A 19,676-nucleotide genomic window follows, 5' to 3' on the forward strand; every position below is an offset into this window, starting at 1 on the left:
AATCACTGAGTTTGAAGCAGCCTGTATGACTTGTAAAGAAAAGCACCTCTTTTTGTAGTGTTTATAGATGTATTTAACTTAAATATTGCTAATGCCTCAGTGGAAAGTCACTTGACGCATAATACGACCTACTGTTGATCATAATCATGTAATTCCAGGAAGAAAATGTCATGTTTTTTTGCAGGTAAAAGTGAGTCAGCATTCCTGCTCGTCTCTGATCATTTTTACAGATAAACATGGAGGATGTTAAACAGTCTGCTGTGCCTCATAGCAGGAAGCGTGCTGATCCTATCATACAGCTTGACTTAAGTTTAGATTGTTTACAGAGAGCTAACTCTAACTCTGCTTAGTAAACGTCGCCAATAGAAGACAGGGTTATTTTCAAATATCAAGCATCCATAATCTTTATCTGCGGTTGAAACTTGTCAAAATAAAACACACTTTGTTAACTCTTTGAACACTGTGAATGGAAATGGTCTACCAGAGCGTGTGCTGGTATTCTAGCTGATTTTAATGTTGTTTCTCTAAGCGTTTTAAAATGCTCCATAACCAGACTCTAATCCACTAACAGTTAAACTATAATAGTCAGTAAACCATGATATTTAACAGCAGTATTAAGATTTTTTCATAATCAAGAAATTGTAAAGAACTTTGTGAAATAAACAAGAAGCAACATGATCAAAATACATCTTATTTTTTTAAAAGTCACATATTATTATTCTCCTTTCAACCAGTATAAATAAGTGTAAGAACTCCCCAAAACATGTCTGTGAATTTTCTAAACCCCCCCTCTATTTCAGCCCTGCTCAGAACAGGCTTTACTGTAGTCTGTAGCTTTAAATGCAAATGAGCTGTGTCTGACCACGCCCCCTCTCTAGAAGGGCTTGGGTTGAGCTTTCTCCAACGTGCCCAATTGTTTACGGTGAGAAGGCAGATACAGCTACTTGTTCTAACAAACAAGTAGCTGTGGGAGTGTCACCCACTTGGGGGAGGAGTTACTGCCCTTTGTGATGTCATGAAGGGTAAATCTCCAAACAGCCTGTTTGAGCACACATTTTCTAAAAAGTGAAGCAGACACAAGACGGAGAGGATGGACTATTCTTATAATTGGGGGGGTTTGTAGACAGGCAAGTGACACTAATAAGTGTTAGAAAACATGGTAAAGTATATTTGCATAATATGTGACCTTTAAAAAATTGACATTATTTTTACGATTTAGAAATACTGAATGTACATAAGAATATTTATGCTTTTGTAATTTATCTAATCTGCATATTTACACTTGCTTGGTAACCCTAAAATCTCCACAACTTAAAGTTAAGGTAAGTCATATTCCAGCTATAATGATTTTGATGTTAGACAAGTTTAAACTGGATTATACAAAGAATGATCCTTCAAACCCAACCATGTATGATCTTCTTGTAAATGGGTTAACAATTTTGGCCCAATGAAAAAAAATTACTTTTAGCCAGGATATCAAAAGATCCATCGATCTGAACATTCTAACAACATTTTCCCCACTAAACTATTATTGATCCATTAAACAGAAGAAGTCCAAGTAAAATGTTGAAATGCTGAAACACAAGCAGCCGTACAGAACTTTGATCAAAGAGACCGACACCGGCATGACTGAGATGAAATTTGTAAACCGTCTGATCATCAGAGTAAGTCAGCAAGAATGTTCATCTGGAAGGATGTTGATTTAATCATTTCAGTTATTTCATGAGAATACGCTGAACACTTGGAACCAATCAATTCATCCTGACCACAACCCTGCAGTATAACAGTTCATGACAGAGTCCTTGACATTTGATAAATCAGCTGCGTGACATCAGTGAGAATGATCCAGATCCCCAGATCCCCTCTGGTCTTTATTAAAATCTCACAGCAGTGACAGCACTCACATCTGTCTGACAGCACAGCAAGACCTGTCGAGTCACTTTATTCCAGTCATCTATGGGTGTGTGTGTGAGTGTGTGTGGGAGTGTCTGTGTGTCCTGACTATTAACAGGGGAGTTTTACCTGCACTCAAACCTTTCTTACATCATTTACCACAGTATTGATACATTTGGAATAAAATGAAATACAACATATTGTATTTTGCACCTCAGTAATTTATTTCTCCTTAGCTTCTTTCATGCACTATTAAGCACCCATAACGGGTAACAATCCGCATTGCAAATAAACGCTTCCTTTTGAAATGATTTAAATCCAAACAAAGCATGCATCATGAACCGATCGTTAATCTTTAAGTGCTTCTTCGTACCTGGAAGGTGAGGTAGAAGTCTTCCTCCACGTTTCCCTCGTAGCTCAGCAGCTCTCCTAAACCATGAGCCAGCTCCTGCAGACACACAAGAGTTTAGGACAGGGAGCAACAACCCACAGCTCTGTGACTCTCAGCTTACTGGTTCAGACACTTTCCCTGTCTCATGAGAGATTTAAGTTGCTCAGAACATTTTGAATTTCCTGTTTCGTACTACCTTTATTTTAAGCATGCAATTTTCCTTTTTTTGTATTTCAACAATGCATGAACATTAATCATCCATAACTTTATTTTAAGAATGAAACAGGTCCTTGTTTGCATGCTCTTTAAACAGAACATCAGAGGTATACTGTACAGGTGAGAATCTGTCTGAAACTCTGCAGCCTTGCTAGTCCTGGCTTCAATACAAATTCCTAGTTATGTAACTCTATTTTGAATCATTTAATATCATAATTTGGCACAGGAGTCTCAGGAGTTCCTGAATCAGACACAAGATGCAGGCCTCATATCTGATATCCGGCTGTTATGTAGCCACACGGCCCGTTTTAGCATCCTGTGTGTACGTGTCTGTGCGAGTGTGCCCAGAAATGTCGACCTTTGCAGTGAGGAGGCTTTTGGATGTGAAACGGCTCCTGGCTCAGCTACCTGTGAGAGCCTGTGTGGAGACAGTTCGGGATCTTTCTCTCAACGCTGAGGCACAAGACAGAGGAATAGAAACATCTGTTATGCAATGTTTGTCTGCTGCAGAGTGAGGACAGTAAGTGAGCAAACGTTCCCTGATTTGTGGTCTTAAACCATCAGAACCGGGAGCAGAGTGTGGAGTTTAAGGCCTTGCTAAAAGGCACCTCTGTCGTATCTATGACAATTGGTTTTCTGCCATCTTTTTGCGTATGGCACCCTGGTGTTATAAGATCAGAAACAACATATTACTACATTAAACACCATGTTAGTTTTTGTTCCCTAGAATCTTCTCTCTTTTTTCAAACCTCACATTTCCTTACTACAACAAAAACAGAACACTAAAAGAGGTATTGAGGACATGTAAACAACTAACTGTCCACACACTGTGAGACCCACAGAGTACATGATGTGAGTACATTATGTACGACTGTGATGTATACATTGGCAGCCGGTAGAATGGTGGAAAATGTATATACGTGTATGTGTGAGTCTGCACTTCTAAATGGGGGGGGTGTGTCTGAGAGAAAAGTGCGCCAGAGTGGATGAATAACCTCCACATCTGGGAACACTTAACAACTGAAACACAACTTTTAGACTCTCAATACATCAGCAAGTGTTACATGTGAGTTTCAACAAAACAAACACTCTGAAGAGAACAATTGAGACAACTTTCTTAACAGACTGAAGTGTTAAACTCGTGATTTTGAGCCCATTTGTTTTTATTTAAAGGCTTAAGTGAAGAAGAAAAAAACGGATATAAGGTTGTTGAAGTTGAAGAAGATTTCTACAGATAACAAAAAGTGAAGTATCCTTTGAGTTGACTCCAACAATGTAAAACATTTTAAAACTATATACATGCATAGTTTGGTAAAGGATGAAAAAAAGACTAATTGCATGTGAGAGTTTTGAAGCAAAACCTAATGTAGTATTTTGAGGTAGACTTTTCTTCTACGTGATAGCAACAGTCCGTTAAATTTAGACTCTGAGACAATGGTGGGAGTTATTTGAGATGGCTAAGTGGAAAAAATAGAGATCAAAAGTTAAACTGTGGCACCCTCTAGTGACAAATCTGGGAAACGCAAGTCTGAGTTAACAAGACGTGAACATCAAAGGCTACTTAAACACATATTAAGTGAATTTAACAGGCTGAAGACCTGAATCCAGCATGCTGTATATGTGCAGGGATAAATGTTGTTAAATTGAGGGATGAGTTTTCTTTTGGCGTTTAGGTGTCAGGTGCATTTATGTAATACGGATCATCAGACAATATATTAAATTACATAAAAAAACTGATTTAGATTTAAATCAGTATTCATTATTTTATGTTACACACTATTGATACCTATGCTGTTTTTTGCTTATATCTCATCAAACTGTCAAATTTATTTTCCTACACAAAGTTTGAATTCAAACCAGTGATATTAAAAATTGAGATATATACATACCGGCATGATCTGCTGCAGGTCGTCCAGGGTGGCAGTTGCCATGCCAACAAGAGCATTTTGGTCACATGGTGCAGTGGGTGGAGTGAGGAGCTTCCTGTAAGGTTGGTTACACACAAAACAGGTCAACTATATTACAAGTATAATTTGTCCATATTAGATTTGAGCAGCACCTAATAGAGCACAAAGGACACATTTCAACAATATAAACTTCTCCTGCTGCAGAGGCCTTTTTTTTACCTTTGAATTTATTTGTGTGGTAAACATGTGACCCATCTCTCACAGCAAACAGTTATCTAAGCAGATGTTAAGTATATGTTCTCTGTAATTTTATGCAGAATCCCTTAGAACTAATACTGCAACAGTATACCAGATGGAAACAGACATACCTGTAACAGTAGAGGGGGAAATGGATGTCCAGAGCGATGCTGTTGTAAACTGCTAAGCCCATCAGCTGATAGCACAGCAGGTTAAGGAGAAGTTACTATTGACAGAGCAAAATACACCCGAACACAAGCCACACAACGTATGTGTATCCAGCAACAGCAGGTCCACAAATTAGCTGTAACATTGTGAGAATCTACATACATACATTACATACAGTACACATAGCAAAATAATAATTATTATTACATTATGGCAGCCCTTTTTAAATCATTAACACATATCCCACAACACTGATTCACTTCATAAAAACTCTTCACACAGTCAGCGGCTTTTTAATGGGACAAAATTTGGATTAAGTGTCATTGATTTGATTTCAAATGTATTCAATTACTTCATCTTAAAACAAAATATGAAATAGTTTCTTCTTAAACTCAACCATCACCAAATCTCTGTGTATTTTTGCACTTTTTTTGCATATTATTTAAAAGTTAGTCCCCTTTACTTTAAAGGACCAATATGTAACAAGATATCTAACTGCTATGTTGAAGCGCTGGCTTCTCTTACAACAAAGCAGCAGCCAGTATGTCCGCCAGTAAATTTTGATTCTGATGCGGACTGGTCTGTTTTTGTTTTGACCAGACAAGGTATAGGCAAACCGAAACACCAACAGGTGTTGAAGCGATGGAAGCGGGCCAGCGAAATGGTTCAGATATAACTGATTCTACCCAAAAAGACTCACTTTTTTCTAGTGAGTCTAGTTACAATAAATATTGGAGATGCTTTTAAAAAATGGAGAGAGGTTAGAGCGCAGAAACATTTCTAGACTCTAAGACAATGGTGCGTATGGACGAGTATTCTTTTTTAATGACAAATCATATCCTGAAAATGATTTAAACGGTCATTGTGTTGCCTAACTGTGTGTGTGCGTGTTTGCTTGGTGTGATGGTGAGTTCATGTTCTGAAAGTCCCATCCACCTGCTTTTTTTTCGATCCAAGGTGCAGTTTTAGAACACACTCACATACGTACACACAATGCTCACAGCTGCCACATGTGGTGACCATATGTGGTGTAATTTCGCGTGTGTGTGTGTGTGTGTGTGTGTGTGTGTGTGTGTGTGTGTGTGTGTGTGTGTGTGTGTCAGGGAGGTAGAGTATGAGAGTGTCTATGGTCTGAGCACTACTTATTACAGGTAGGTGACACACACACACACACTCACACACACATAATCAAATCTTCTACACACAAACACACACATACTCAGACACAGCATGAAATTAAACATGCACTGTACAATTACCACCATCATTAAGGTCACTAAAAAGCCCCCCCCCCTTCACACACACACACACACACACACTTCTAATCACACATATACCAAAGAGTGTAACAGAAAAGCATATATCTTCTCTTTATGGGACAAGCATGAACAAGGCTCTCTCTCTCTCTCTCTCTTTTTTTAACTTTGACTCTCCATCCACCTCTCTCTCTGGTCATGCCTTTTCTGTTCTCTCTCTCTCTCTCTCTCTCTCTCTCTCTCTCTCTCTCTCTCTCTCTCTCTCCACTTCTTTCTATTTTCCAGACTGGTTATTTAACATTGTGTTGCTTCATTGGTGCAACAACACAGACAACCAAAAAGAACATTGATACACTGTGCTATATAATGCTGACCCATAACAAGGCAAGTAAGTCTGTCTCTCAGTTTGTTGTTCCGTCGGTTAGTTACTGTAATAATCAGTGGCTTGCCGTTTCATTTCATGGAACCATTTATAGGTCATAGAAGATAAATCAAACTCACAAATTTTAATCCCCTGACTCTATACAATACTCCATCAAGTCAAAATTGTATTTCTAGGCACCTGTTTCAAATATTAGCATGCTAACGTGCAGAACTAAGAGGGTTGACATGGCAAACCTATCTGAAAAACATTAACGTCCATAATGTCCTTATGACAGTGTTAGCATGATCATGTTAGCATGTATATCAAAGGAACTAGCCCAGAACGTTTATGGGGAGACTTCTTTAAAAAAAAAAAAAAACGGAATACAAAAGCAGGGCCTTGTAATGTCAAATGAAACTCAGTGAGTATTAGAGGCAGGACACATAGTTGTTATCTCCTGGCTGCGAAACGAATTTCCCCTCGGGGACAATAAAGTAAAGTTGAAAAAAAAAAAAAAGTTGAAAAAAAGCTATTCAACTAAATTAGTAGAACAAAGCTGCAGGTTAGCTGCAGGTTAGTGCTGACATTTCCCTTTTTTACCCACAATGTAAATTTGGTAATAGAAATATTGAATACCGAGGCACTCTTCTTCATTAGGTCAGGTGTTTATTGTGTTAGCATTTTCCCCAGTGAATTTCTATTTAATCAAGATACAATACAGCACAAAGAGGAGGAAATATAGGACGGGTCACTCCAGCCACGCTTCATTTGATCCCTTACATTTGTCTTTGTCTCTTCAATAACCCCCTACTGTATCTTTCCCTCTCGTCTAGTCAATGTTTGTTCTTTCAGTTTATTCTCTATTTCTCCATCTTCTACCCCCTGCTGTAACACTTCTGCTTTTCATTTATCTGTCTCTCTCGGTTACACATTTTCTCTCGTGCCTTACTCTTCACTGCTCACTGTCCATCTCCACAGTTACGCAACGCTACCATGACGACTAACAGGAACGAGGGAGATTGATAAATTAGCTCTTACAGCACATATGTGGAACACACATGGAACAGCAGGCACAAACAGACACACACACACACACTCATTAACACACAGGCTCATTCTCCCCCTTCCTGTTTTTTTTCGACCTTTCTCTTTTCTGTCTCGCTCTCTCCATCAAATTTTTTTTCTCCTCACTAACTGTTCCTGCACTTAACCAAATGCGCACACACACACACACACACACACACACACACACACACACACACACACACACACACACACACACACACACACACACACAATAACCTGGCGAGGAACAGGCAGCTATTAAGTTATATAACCTTTTGACAGTTCCCAGCTGGCTACTTACTGAGGATAAAGTGCTGGCCTGTTCTCTATTCACAACCATACACACACGCACACACACACACACACACACACACACACACACACACACACACACACACACACACACACACACACACACACACACACACACACACACACACACACGCATACTGTATATAAACAAAATGACATGCACATATTCCTGGAAGTACATTTGACAAATAGCAGGACCCACAGCAGAGCCATACTCTGCAGAATTTGAACTACAAAAGTGAACGTCATGTATGAATCGTTCACTTCAATGTATCAAAAATGCTTCCCTCGTTTATGCTCCATAACAAAACAGATCACTCACACATACATCTTTTTAGGATCAGTAGCCAGTGGCTTGTGGACAACAGAAAGTTGAGTCAGGATAGGGATCCCAGGAGTTCGTTGCCTTGACAGAACCATAAACAAGATTATAGATGTGTTCAGAATGGAGGTAAAGAAAGTGTTTGAGGAGGTGACAATGCATCAAATGAAAATGAGGGAAAGATGTAAGTTGAAATGTTACAGAGCAAAAATGTAACAATAATAGCAACTTTATAATGATTGTACATACTGTGTAGTTGGTGTAGTCCTGCTCAAACAAGCCCCGAGAGAAGGACAATTCTGCAGCTGTTTAAGGTGTTTACAGTGGTCTTTAGTCAAAGCTGCTGGATATAAACCCTGCTTCCAAACTGCTTCAAACATGCATAACATATATTTTAAATAGCAGTTTATAAAGGAACATAATTTCACCTGGTCATAGTCATATTTTGAAACCAAAACTTTGCGGATGCACTTGTTTCTGGTGGGTTACAAGTGCTGATACAATGTGCACAATAAATAAATAAATAATATTATCATAAAATGCAATGATGCCGGATCACAGCTTATATTCCTGTTCTGAAATCATAAACATGCTGTGTACATGTCTGAAAATGTGAGCAAATAAATAGAAAAAGAGTACTTGGAACAAAGCTTAGCTGACCAGTAAATACACACAATTCACTAAAAGGAATCAAATCTGAGGAAGCTACAGGCAAAACGCTCACAGTGTGCCACGGACTTCTGATTTATTTTTCATGGTATGTTCCTGTAACCGTGTGCACCTGAGAATGTGTTTAGGCTGTGAACAGGGGAACCCTGATGGCCACACACATTTCACTATTACTACACCTAATGAGGAATGTGCATGTGTTGTAGGCTGATGCCTTTTGAGTATTGTACTTTTATTAAGTTACTTTTTAAGCTTTTTCAATTTAAACTCTTAAGAATATACTGATCGAAAAAAGAAAAGAAAAAACTCAAGCCAGTAGGCTAAATAGTTTGAGCTATCTTGACACATTGTCAGTGAGGACTATGAAGTCAGTGTTTAAAGTATTGTGAAGCATTATATACAGAAAAAGAAGATCTTACCCTTCACATTCAAATGACAAAGCACTCTTCAGAGCCTCCTGAGTCCATTTAAAAAAAAAAAACATGTCATTGCCAGAGTCTTTTACAATACTCACTTGAGCTTTTACTGTTTTGGTCCTGTTTGTTATGTAAGAGTGTGGCAGTGAAATCTCTGAGGCTGTGTTGTTTTGGATAAATGTCTCTTTTATTTTATATTCTGGGCTGAAAAGAGACAAACTTAGTTTGAGATGTATTTGTTCAGTGTGCAGATTTGCAGCCTAAGAACACACATTATAGTATCTCTTTCCCCTCTGTGGTTTAAAGTAGAGGAGTGTTGTAGTTTGTGAGGAGTGAGGAAAGGGAGAAGAACAGACAGCCTGTGTGTGTGTGTGTGTGTGTGTGTGTGTGTGTGTGTGTGTGTGTGTGTGTGTGTGTGTGTGTGTGTGTGCGTGCGTGCGTGCATGTGTGTGTTTGTGTGTTTATGCTTGTCTGCAGTTTATTCACATACTTAAGTCGGAAGAACCCCAAAACACAGAAGAGCTTTGTCTACAGGACAATAAACTACTACCAGCTGCAACCAAAAGCAGAAACTAGTAAAGATCTATTAAAAAGATGAAAGGGCATAGAAGACACCAATGGGTGTCTGTTTGAGCTGAACATCTCTATAGGATGAGTCAAGAAAGGAACAAACAACAATGGGTTAACCTTTAATCACCATTGTACTTTATATTCTAAAGTCAACTGGACTACTTTAAGTACACGCTGGTTTGGACATTGGTATATCTTCATTTACAAAGCCATGCAGGGAACGATTCCAAACTACCTTTCCTCTCTTTTACCTCAGTGTAAAGTGAGGTGAAGAAAGCTTTTAGGTTTTCTGCACCTTTTACTTGGAAAAACCTGCAGTCTGATTTTAAACTGCAGAACTTAGTTATTTTGAATGTTTTTACATCCTTAGTGAGAAGTCTTGAATCCAAACTTTCTGTTTGCAACTCTTTTAAGTTGCTGATGATTTTCTTAATTTGTAATGTGTACTGTATGAGTTTGAGTGTTTTTGTTGTTCCGACTGTGTGTTGCTGCCAATATTGACCAGATCTCCCTTGAAAAAAAGATCTCTGATCTAAGTGGGACTAACCTGGATACATAAAGGTTAAATAAACTTCAATAAATACAAACAACCTTAGTTAAAGTTTAAGTAATTGTGGCATCCAAAGTCTCCATAAATAATATATCACTTATGTTGTTTTGGTATAATGAAAGGATACAGTGCCAACCAACTGGAACTCTGAATAGTTGTCACACTTCCAACTGCTGAACCAATGGCAGCGCGAGTCCTTCATGTAGGTGAACATACCTGAAAAAAAATTAGGTACATACAATTACAACTCAGAATAAGATTGAAAACATCTCTGGTGATGAACAAATCAATAATGTTTGGATGAATAAGTAATACTGTAAAATAGAAACAAGTAAAAACTGCTCAAGTGGTTTGGTTTCTGAATGTGCAGCTCATTGCTCCTGAAAATCTTTCAGGATGTTGCAGTATTGCGCTTGTCTGTCACAAGAGGAATAACTTCTTTTCAAGAAGACAAATAATTGAAAAAAGAACTAAACATGAAATGATATTCTGAATGACCAATGAAGAGTTTACTAACGGTTTTAATGCTGAATGACAGCCTGTTTCTGTTTCATTTGCAGTGACACCATGTCTTCACAGTTAAGTCATCTGCATGGTCTGCTTGAGTTGATGTTTTTCTTTCTGCATCTCTTGTTAACACCTTGTCAACTTTCATTATATGTGAATGTGAGCTGTCTTGGGTGAGTGTCAGAGCTTAATGAATGAGCAGGTAAAATGGATAACGAGCAGGTAGTTTTAGGAAAAAGAACCCATGAGTGCTACAGCTTTTCCAACTCTGACAGAGAGAAACAGCAGCCGCCTGTTCTGAACCAAGACACACATCTGGACTGCTCACATCTCCAAACTCTAGAAACTGACACCGCTTTATGCATAAAGAGCCTGTGTGTGTGTGTGTGCGTGTGTGTGTGTGTGTGTGTGTGTGTACACCTGCCTATGTTGTGTGTGAGTGAGGCAGAGTCGGGGCTTTCCCTGTGCTGCTAATGAGGGGAACACAGCTTTCATTGAGTGTGTTGCTTTGGGCAGACATCCCCTGGCACCAAAAACACAGACGACCGCGGAAAGATGGAAAGATGATGGAAAGAACAACTTGACCAGAGAAGAAAAGAGAGAGAGAGAGAGAGACAGAGAGAGAGAGAGAGAGAGAGAGAGAGAGAGAGAGAGAGAGAGAGAGAGAGAGAGAGAGAGAGAAACATGGATTGAAAGTTGAAGACAGGAAGAAGAAGATGCACAGACAGAAGCTTACTTGCTTTCCATTCAACATTTCTTTATGCAAAGTCCAGCGCACTCAACAAGAAAGACTGGACGTAAGAGGAAATCTTAGAAAACATTCTATATTGTAAAACGTTGTTGATGTTTCTTTCTTGTCAAAATGAAGCGGCTGTGATTGAGGCACATAAAGAATTAACTTTAGCTTGAAAGTAATTCCTAATAAATTCAATTTGAATTCTTAAAGAAGTTCGGGTAATCTAGGCATCTCTAAAAATATACAGACAGCTTAATTTGTTTTGGGCAACTATACATGAGATTGAAACAACGCTATTTGTTCCCTGTTTTTAGATAAAAAGTCCCCTTTTGTGTTTTTCAGTCATGACCATTATCCCTGTTTAAATGATCATATGTTTACTGTCAAATTAATAATCTTCAAAATCTTAAAAGAGGCGTCCACCAAGGCTCTGTCCTTGGTCCCCTTTGTCTTTACCATCTACATGCATCCCCTTGGTCAGAACATCTGCCACTTTGATCTTAGCTTCCATTGCGATGCAAATGACACCCAGCTGTACTAAAACATCTACCCAGCTCCCCCTCAGTCACTTTCCAACTTCCTACACAGCATAAAAACAGGGATGTCACCTAACCTTGTCAAACTGAAGAGCAACAAAACAAAGCTCATTGTTGGATCCTCAGAAGTCCTAAACCTGGGTGTCATTCTCGACTCCACCCTATCATTCCATAAATCTATGAATCTCTGCATGGCCAGTCCCTCAAGTATCTTTCTGACCTCCTCCAACCCTACACTCCATCCCGCAACCTCCAGTTCTCTGACACTGCTTTACTCTCCATTCCTTAATCCAACATGCAGACTTTCGGTAGCAGAGCCTTCAGTGTGGCAGCACAAACTCTCTGAAACTCTCTCCCAGGATATATACAGTATATCCACAATGCTAAATCCTTGGATGCATTCCAAGAAATTAGTAAATTGTGTTGTCTTTTTTTTGTGTTCTGATGTAAAGTGCCCCTTGGCCCCTTGAAAGGCACTATAGAAATCCAAGCTATCAATATTGTTAAGGTGACAACCCCAACCATAACAAAGTTGTTATTTTAACACAAACTATGATTATGCCACAGCCTTACCAAGTACCTCAAATGAACAAAGTCTTATCCAGAGCATTGTTAGGTCATAACGCAAGAGAAAAATAAAATAGAACTCCCATAGCTACTATCTCTTCTCCGGCAGCATGATTCCTCTTCTCATGTTTCATGCAATTTCAATAATCTAATAAAACTTGCAGGTCTTTGGAGCTTTGAGGAGGGGATATTGGCATGATACTGGGGGTGATATAAATCAAAAATGTCATAATTAATAATCTGTGGCAACTCCTTGAACCCAGAGTGAGATTGTCTGTTTTGCGACGAGGCAAAATACTTCAATGCTTTTGCAAAAAAAAAACAATCGATACAATATTTTCCTGTTGTCATGGAAAGAATGGCGAAGAATACAAAAGCTCTTTTGTTAAGGATGAGAAGAAGAAGAGGGAAAGAGAAACAGGCGAGGGCACTCAAACAGAGCGACACAGAGACAATGCAATGTAGAGATAATGCGAGTCAGGCAGTGAGTAGAAGCAGAAGAGTAAACTGTAAAGAGAAACAGGCTCCTGGAAAAAGACAATCATAATAAGATCTGCTCCAGTCTGAAAGGAAACCTTGTTGTTGAGATTCCAAAACCAACACTGACCACTTTTCTCAGCCATCTGACACTTATTCTGCTGCAGTTTCTGCTGCCTGAAAACTCACAGAGCTTGTCCACTGAGACCCCCATCTAATAAAACTCAACTTTCCATGTTTTATCCAATAAAAATCGGAATTTTTGCTTCTGCTTTATTTCAAGAAAGTGCTGCTTTCCTTTCCACTGACTTTGCTTCAACTGGATTTGGTGTCCTAAATCTGTTCACACTTGATTTGTGTAGTGAAATATGTGCCTCACCATAGTCTGTGTGGAAGATCTGTCGGACCAGCAGCAGGAACCACTCCTTTGTCAGACCACCCATGTCCAGCCCGGCCTCCCCGACAAACGTCACTCTGAGCTTCTTCTTCAGGTCGCACCTCTTCCTCATCAACTACAGACGGTGGAGGAGACAGACTTAAAAAAAATTTTTATTTCTATTGTTGCTATTTATCTACTACTAACTCCCACAGCTGTTCACCTAAAATATAAGCATGTAAATATCATAATTCTGGTATCTTGAACTTCTGCAAACAAACGCTCTTCAAAAAAGATGCAAACTGTGTGAATCTTCAAAACTTTTAGACTTTTTGGATGAAATACCCCTTTTTGAAGACACTAACATTTAACATCAGTTAGGCTTCTGAATTGAGGGTTTGAATCAGATTTACAGTCAGGTTAAGGTTAGACTACGGGTTTGAGGTTCACACATGAATGTAGAAGATTAAAGGCCCATTTTATCCACATAAATGGCTCTTTAATTAAAAATAAAAACTAAAATGTTTCCAGACCTTAAATTGCTTTTTTTTGTTTGTTATCACAACCTCATAATGGCTTACATTGTGAGTTAAGATTGAAGACATTTGCCTGCATTTGTGAGTTAACGCAAACAAGTAACTAACAGACAAATATGCAGCAACACTACAAGTAAACTATAAATTACAATTATTGTTTTAGAATCCAATTGTGGTTAGCCTGTTTGATGTGGGGCCTGAAACATATTTCAACGAAACAAGCCGTGTTCTGCAGTATCTCAGAGCTACTGATGTGTGGTCTCAGATGATGAATGCTATCACAAAGATCCCGATGGAAAAGGAGCGTTATGTGTCAAACAGGCTCACGTGTTGCCAAAAGATGTTTCATAACAAAAAAAATAAAAATGTTGGTTGTGCAGTAAAAAACAAGTCAACATGCAAACATGTGTTAACTTTTTCAGCATTTTCCCTGTAAACAAGACTTCTTTATCTAAGTCTGCTGTCATGAGCACGCTGGCTTGAAAACATGTTAAACAGATGTGATACTAAAAAGTGTGTAAATATTTCCGTGTACTTGCCTCATCCAGTGAGTCGCTGAGGAGCTGTGCTCGTCGTACTTTAATGTTGAGGAACAAAAGGTTCATGTCCACTCTCTGCCTGCGAGAAACCTTACTGACCAGGCATTGCTGTAAAACACACAAATTAAGAGTCTGTAGACACTTTCTGAATCATTTTTTTCTGATGTTTTAATTTAATTTGTCTGTAACTGTACTTCAAATGATGTCCTCAATTCCTCATAAGGTAATTTAGATAAAATGCTATTTCTGTTTGGTTTGGAAATGGGCGTTATCTTTAAGTATAAGGATCTATCAGGTACTAAATGCTTTGAAATTGCTCCAGCAGTTTGCCTCAGACGGCAGCATAAAGTCTGCACTGTAAGAGCTTTAATTTAATCCCTTGACATCAATGCACCAAATCAAATTACATCCACCAAAAGTGCATGTTTTGGCTGCTAACAAGCTATTAATATTATTTGAAGGGGGCACAGATAGCCAAGCCATTAGGTCGTGCCCCTTGTCTTTACAGACGGGTGACCTTGGTTCAGGTCTGGCCTGTGACTCCTTTCCTGCATGTCATTTTCCACTCACTCTTCCACTATCTATCCACTGTCCTATCCTATAAAGGCAAAAGCCCAAAAGTAAAATACAAAAATGTGTAATATACTACACATATATATATATATATATATATATATATATATATAAAATTGTATATAATTTAAAGTATATTGAATCATAACAAAGAGGATTCGTAATGATATTACTCAATTTTCTAAGGTAAAAAATTTAAGATTTAAAAAAAAATCTTTACCAGAAATGTAGCCAAAATGGGAGGGGCTAAGATATGTTAGGGGAATTAACTTTTATCATTAATGTTATGTTAACAAGTAGGCTAAAATGTAATTTTTAACTTATGCGAGTTTGTTTGCACATAGGCCTTACCCTGGCTTGACTGATCATCTGTTGCTCCGAGTCTTTCTGGATGATGGCTTTCTTCACCACAGTCGAAAGGATGAAGGGAAACTGACAGAAGGAAAATCTGAGGAAGGACAAGAAGACTTTTGATCAGTTGTGCCAACAACATTTCAACATACTGTACATATTTCTTTAAGACGAGAAAAAAAAAAAACTCTTCAGCCACTTGAGTTCCAGAATGTTTTCCAAATCATCAAGCGTCATCCAAATGAGCAGGCTCTGAAATGTACTCTACAAGCCTGAAATGAGTCGAATCCCCCAGCACAGCAGCCAGGGACTTGAAGAGCAGATTGTTTGAACTGTAGATCCATTTCCTATATCAGACCGTTAACGAGGCATGACGCAGCATGAAACAGACTTCATGGCTTCTGAAAGTGTTTCCACGGTTTGGGATAAACTGCAGCTGTGGGAAAGTTTTTCTTGTCCCCACTGAGGAGGGGATACTCAACCTGATTCCCAGGAATCTTCAGGGGGAGCTAAGGTCCAGCTAACTGAGCTAATGTATTGTCACATCTGTTAGCATTTCTGGTCCTTATTGTTAGCAGACGAGACCAGAGGCACTTTCTCTATGAGAATGTAAAACCCGCTGTTCTATCCCTTATTACACATTAACGATGAGTGGATACAAACCAACGTGTGCGCTCTAGTTACATCAGAAATAATTATAATTTCACTGAGCTGCACTGGACAAACTGAATGTTTAGACCGTTGCCTGCCAAAAAAAGCAACCTGAAGATGTTACACCAAGCTTCTTGCACCTTTGTAAGGTATATTTTTTTAAATATAATTAATTAATTCTTTCACAATGAAAATTGAATGTTAATAACATAATGTGTATGAGCTCAGAAACCAAGATAATTGACCTATCCTATAATTTATGGCAATTAGAGATAATTCTGCTCAGTTTCTGAAACTTCTTTAAGTAATTAGATATATGTTATTTCTGTAAATACTAGAGTACCCATGAGCGTGGGTTGATGTTGTTATGGAGAAAACTCCCACAGAACTGTGAAATCAAAAATCTAGGATATTGTAGAACAACATAGCAAACCTAATTTCTCATAATTCATTGTGTTTGCGTGAATGCCTGGTTTGTTAAGCTTGTTTACGTTTATAAAAATGCAACTGTTACTTATCGTGTTGATGATCTCAGTATTTAGACGGTGTTGTTTGTGCACATGAATTCAATCATTCATCATCGTGTTGTCTTTCTTAAATTGAAGCCTAAACTGAGGGGACCATTGCATTTGACTCTGGAAATGAAAAGTAGTACCCACATTTTTATTAACGTAATACAAGCAATCCAGGCCTTTTTGTGTTTAATATCTTGAAAAAAAATGTTTATCCAGACCTGTCAGGTGAATGTGGCTAAGTGTAATTAGATTTTTGACCACAGTGTTTCCCCTACCATTATATTAGGGGGGCGGCCCGCCTAATGAGTTTGAGTTTTTGCAGTTTACAGTATTGTCTATGGGAATAACTAATCCAGACTCATTGCTTTATTCTCTTGGCCAAAAACACTCAAATCTATTACTCAAGGGGCTGGAAATCATATCTTTGAGAATACACCGCTCTGGACACCGCTCCGTTTTTAAAACTTGCGTTCCTTTGCTGTCTTGAGAGTTTATTTGTCGAATATAATTTTAAACCTAACACAGTCTTCAAGTCGGAGTGCCAACAAAAACCTTCATTTTGAAGACATACAGAGAGACATCTTGAACACGTTTGGTTGTTTTGGTAAAAGCCAGCTCAACATTTTAGACAGCCAGACCATTTAATTATCAAACTAAAAAAGATGAAGACACAGACAGACGTCTGACCTATTGGAGTTGCCATAGTTCTGCCAGGTCCTGTACTCCTCCATGAAGTCTATGTGCTCCAGAGTGATGTTGTAGAAGTCAGTGAAAGGCATTATGGGAGGAGAGGAGACACTGTTGGCTGCATCTGAGGAGAGAAGAAGGAGGCAGAATTTAAACTTAAATGTAAACTATAGGTTATGTGTGTGAAGGTTATGGGGTACAGTATATGCATGTGTTTGTACAGTATGTGTGTGTGTTTCTATACTCACTGAACAAACCCAGGACTTTGGTAGCAGAGGGGACCCACCAGGAGCACTTTGCCAGGGGAGGAAGTTCATCTGGTTCTGCAGGTAACAGACGGGTGGAGATGAACTGCAGGAGGCGCTCTACCAGCTGCCTGAACCGCCTCGCCGACAGCCTGACACAGACAAAGTAAGAATTGGTTAACATCAGTGGCTTGGTAGACTCAAAACTGCCCAAACAGCAATTCACAAATCCTGAAATACACACACGCACAAAAATAGACTCTGCAAAGAGAGAAAAAAAATAGCAGCATTGGATGAAGAAATCTGTTTCTTTGGTACAAAGAACCAAACAGAACTTGTAATTTGAAGCAGCTCGCTCGTAAATCATCACCACAAACATGATGAGTTCTTCAGGACTCCTTGCTGAGAGACACGCACAAAGGCAGGCTTACATTTCTAATTGTAGGTTGTGTAATAGGATTTAAAAGCTACAATATTAAATCAACCGGCTGGAGTTTTATTGTGTTCAAAATTAGGGAACAGCAGGAACAAAAACATGGGAACACTTTCAAACTTACACTGCAGAATTAGGGTCAGGGTTAGCACAAGCTGTGATCTGGATGAAACTGGTTCAAAGATTGGACCATGCAGGTCTCTCTGGCTGTTAGCCTTTTAATGATTCATTCACCTTTTAGAATATTTGTAGTTGAGGGGATACATATCATAAATGAAGCCTAGATTTATAGTAAAGAACTTACATTTATGAAATACTTTAAAATATGTTAGATAGGCAGTTTTCAACACTTTTTGCAATAGATAGATAAATATGATAAATATGTGTTCTCATCAGCTCTACATTTGGCTTCCATGCGTACAGTATGGGCTGTGGACTACATTAGTACAAGTCATGCTAAAGCTGTAGTCTTTTTTTCCAGGCAGGTTGCCATGCACATTCCGCGCAACTCTCTGATCAGGGTCGGCCAATAATATTGCAGAAATGGATGGTCAGCATATTTGAAATGACAAAGGTGTCCCTGCCATTTCTGTAGCATGAAATCTCTTCCACAGACGAGAGCGTGAAAAAAACAAAATAATGTAACCACTTCAGTTATTTATCAGAATTTGGGTTTCTTCACCCCCACAGGAGAGATTTTTTCTTCCCTAAGCTGAGTGATATATTTGTATTATGGAAAAGCCTCAAGCCTTAAGATAGATACGGAAACATTTTTGAATTTACATCAAACAAATGAACCCTGCTGCAAAGACAAGTTGACAAGACTAAGACTTAGCCTACATATCTCAAGTTGAAGAACCCAATAGAAATTCCCCTCAAGACTCTTTACAATCTGTTTCACATACAACGATAACTCACTTCAGTTGAGATGTGCTTCTTAATGTCTGTGACATGATACAGTTTCGTTATATCTGTGGTTTGATGGGAAAACAACAAGTGAAAGAAAGGAAGACAGTGACAGGTGGATACAGTGAAATACACAACAACATACAGAGAAAGCTATGAAAAACATACATACACAGTCCAGAATACATTCATTCACACTCAGACTTACTTTTTGATCCAGTGAACCAGGAAGTGGAGGTCAGCCTCAGACAGAGATGCGATCTGCCTCAGCAGGTGAGCATAGATCACGTACGTACTGGTGCTGGAGTACTGGGGGTTCTGCAGAGATAGTACAGAAATGATCAGATTTTGACAGAGCTAACTAACCTGAATCGAGGTACACTTTAAAGTGCAACAGGGGGGGTTTTCTATCTCTGTTGTGTTTTAGGACAAAGTTTCCTTACCAAAACACAATCGATCACTTCAAGGCTTTTAATGACATGCAAACAAAATGAAAACCTGATTTAAGTTTTTTTTTTTTATACACACACACACACACACACACACACACACACATACACATATATATATATATATATATATATATATATATATATAAAAAAAAAAAAAAAAAAAAAAAAAAAAAAAAAAAAGCCTTGTCAGGCTTGAACGTTTTTTGCACTTAATCAGGCCGGAGTCTAGACGTCTAGTCACATGATCACAAAA

General features: G+C 38.6%; 1 protein-coding gene across 1 annotated transcript in view; it reads right to left on the bottom strand.

The window, feature by feature from the left end:
• hectd2 (HECT domain containing 2) overlaps nt 1-19,676 on the bottom strand; it is a 52,485-nt gene that overhangs the window by 12,305 nt on the left and 20,504 nt on the right. Inside the window, exons 8-17 of the mRNA XM_065959479.1 lie at nt 19,180-19,289; nt 17,636-17,784; nt 17,388-17,511; nt 15,535-15,631; nt 14,611-14,718; nt 13,539-13,671; nt 10,464-10,552; nt 4,776-4,840; nt 4,390-4,483; nt 2,267-2,341 (exon numbers count right to left, since the gene is read on the bottom strand). Of these exons, the coding sequence (XP_065815551.1) occupies nt 2,267-2,341; nt 4,390-4,483; nt 4,776-4,840; nt 10,464-10,552; nt 13,539-13,671; nt 14,611-14,718; nt 15,535-15,631; nt 17,388-17,511; nt 17,636-17,784; nt 19,180-19,289 (1,044 nt within the window). The remainder of the gene's footprint in view (nt 1-2,266; nt 2,342-4,389; nt 4,484-4,775; nt 4,841-10,463; nt 10,553-13,538; nt 13,672-14,610; nt 14,719-15,534; nt 15,632-17,387; nt 17,512-17,635; nt 17,785-19,179; nt 19,290-19,676) is intronic.

The sequence above is a fragment of the Labrus bergylta genome, chromosome 10 (assembly GCF_963930695.1).
Source record: "Labrus bergylta chromosome 10, fLabBer1.1, whole genome shotgun sequence".
Lineage (NCBI taxonomy): Eukaryota > Metazoa > Chordata > Actinopteri > Labriformes > Labridae > Labrus > Labrus bergylta.